This window comes from Physeter macrocephalus, chromosome 13 (genome assembly GCF_002837175.3).
Source record: "Physeter macrocephalus isolate SW-GA chromosome 13, ASM283717v5, whole genome shotgun sequence".
NCBI classification, from domain to species: domain Eukaryota; kingdom Metazoa; phylum Chordata; class Mammalia; order Artiodactyla; family Physeteridae; genus Physeter; species Physeter macrocephalus.
In genome coordinates, this window is record NC_041226.1 from 25,601,069 (window position 1) to 25,603,273 (window position 2,205).

At 50.1% G+C, this 2,205-nt stretch overlaps 1 protein-coding gene across 4 annotated transcripts in view; it reads left to right on the plus strand.

Annotated features, from left to right (window-relative positions):
* Positions 1-1,839: 1,839 nt before the first annotated feature.
* VWA8 (von Willebrand factor A domain containing 8) overlaps positions 1,840-2,205 on the plus strand; it is a 365,312-nt gene continuing 364,946 nt past the window's right edge. For all 4 annotated transcript variants that reach the window (XR_003682537.2, XM_028497346.2, XM_024125806.3 and 1 more), the window contains exon 1: positions 1,840-2,105. Coding sequence is in view for 3 of the 4 variants with exons in the window: in XM_028497346.2 (XP_028353147.1) it covers positions 1,943-2,105 (163 nt within the window). In the remaining variant the exon portion in view is untranslated. The remainder of the gene's footprint in view (positions 2,106-2,205) is intronic.

Sequence of the window (2,205 nt, forward strand, 5' to 3'; positions counted from 1 at the left end):
AAAATAAATGAAATTGAGTTATTTGTAGTGAGGTGGATGGACCTGGAGTCTGTCATACAGAATGAAGTAAGTCAGAAGGAGAAAAACAAATACCATATGCTAACACATATATATGGAATCTAAGAAAAAAATATGTCATGAAGAGCCTAGGGGTAGGACAGTAATAAAGACACAGACCTACTAGAGCATGGAGTTGAGGATATGGGGAGGGGGAAGTGTAAGCTGGGACGAAGTGAGAGAGTGGCATGGACATATATACACCACCAAACATAGGGTGGAGAGCTAGTGGGAAGCAGCCACATGGCACAGGGAGATCAGCTCGGTGGTTTGTGACCACCTAGAGGGGTGGGATAGGGAGGGTGGGAGGGAGGGAAACACAAAAGGGTAGAGATATGGGAACATATGTATATGTATAACCGATTCACTTTGTTGTAAAGCAGAAACTAACACACCATTGTAAAGCAATTATACTCCAATAAAGATGTTAAAAAAAAATTGAACTAGAGTTGATTTACAATAAAAAAAAAAAAAAAAGATGAAATGGAGATGCCCTGGCCAAGGTTCTTAACTCTCCCAGCCTCAGTTTCTTCATTTGTAAAAGGGGGGATAATAATAGCACCTCAATCAAAGTGTTGCTGTGTAAAATGAGACAATGCATTAAAATATTCAGCACAGTGCCTGACACACTCAAAGTGGGAGAAGCATTTCATAAACTGTTACATACTACATTTATGTCATTATCCCTTAGTATTCTCAGAGGGTTGTTGTGAAGATTATATGAGAACATATATGTGAAACCATGTTGTAATGCACTATGCAAACGTAGTTACCTTTATTTTCACTGTCCCTGCAACTAGATTAGAAGCCCGTTTCAGCCTGAACACATTAAGTCCCATCCTCAGCAAGATGCACAAAGGCTTACCCAGCTCAGCTTCTTTCTTTTAAAGTCTCCCATTTTCTTCTCAGCACCTATCACAGGGTCATGCACGTTAGGCACTAAAAGTAGATTTAAACATAGTAACAGCTCTAGAATTAGCAAGGCCTTTAGCTGAAAGTGAAGCCTTCTGCACTCTTTTTGTTTGATGTTTGCTTTGTATAACTCGATTGAAACATTTTTCCTTGGTCAATGTACGCTTATTATTTTGGAGATGCTGTATAATTGTATTAGGCTTAGTCTGCTTTGTGGTAGGACCACTTCCCCTTTTGGCCTGGATGACAGGAAGGCAGCCTTAGCCAGGGTCCTACTTTTTTCTCTTACTAAAGACATAAATTATATAACTCTTGCATTGAAGAACGACTGAAAAAGTGCTTGATTTGGGTCCTTTCTGACATTTTGGCAACTTCTATGTATCACTCCTGTTTAGAATTTATTAAGATGTGGTAGTAAAACATGTGGAAAAAATAAAAGGGTAAGGCTTTCAGGTACTGATTGGAAACACAGGTATGGGTACAAGGAATCCAGATAGGTGAAAGTTCCCACAATTTTCAGAAAACGTACTCAATTTCTGAAAAGGGTGTGAAGCAGTGTACAGGGAAAGCGCAATATATTAAGACAGGGCCATTAACCAAGAGAGTCAAATGCTCGCTCCTTAAACCCTTAAGCATTTCCTCAACTCCCGAGCACAGGGGAACGACTAGAGGCCTGCCTGGGGAAACCACGGGGACCATCGCAGGTGAGGGCGAGGAGGGAGAGGGGCGCCCCGGAGCCACAGGTCTGCAGGCGCTCCGCCCTGTCTGCCCCGCGGCGGGAGCCGATTCCCTTCGCCCCGCTGGGCCAGGGCGGCCCGAGACGGCTGAGGCGGCCGCGCTGGGGGAAGGAGTTTCCGGCGGACTCGGCGCGGTGCCGCTTCCTGTCCCCCTCGTCGCGCCGTCTCACACCGCCCGTCCGGGACGCGGCTCGCACCGGACTCCCCGCCCCGTGCCCGGCGACGCCCCCGGCCCCATGCAATCCCGGCTCCTGCTCCTCGGGGCCCCGGGCGGCCGCGGAGGCCCGGCTGCGCGGCGCGTGAGGCTGCTCCTGCGGCAGGTGGTGCGGCGCCAGCCGGGCGGTGACGCGCGGCGCTCGGAGGTCAAGCTGCTGCACGCCGGGGCGGGGGCCGACACAGGTAACCCTGGGGCGCCTCTCCGCCCAGCGCTCCGCGCGGGGCCCCTGCGCACCTCCGCCCCCCCCCCCCCCCCCCCCCCCCCCCCCCCCCCCCCCCCCTG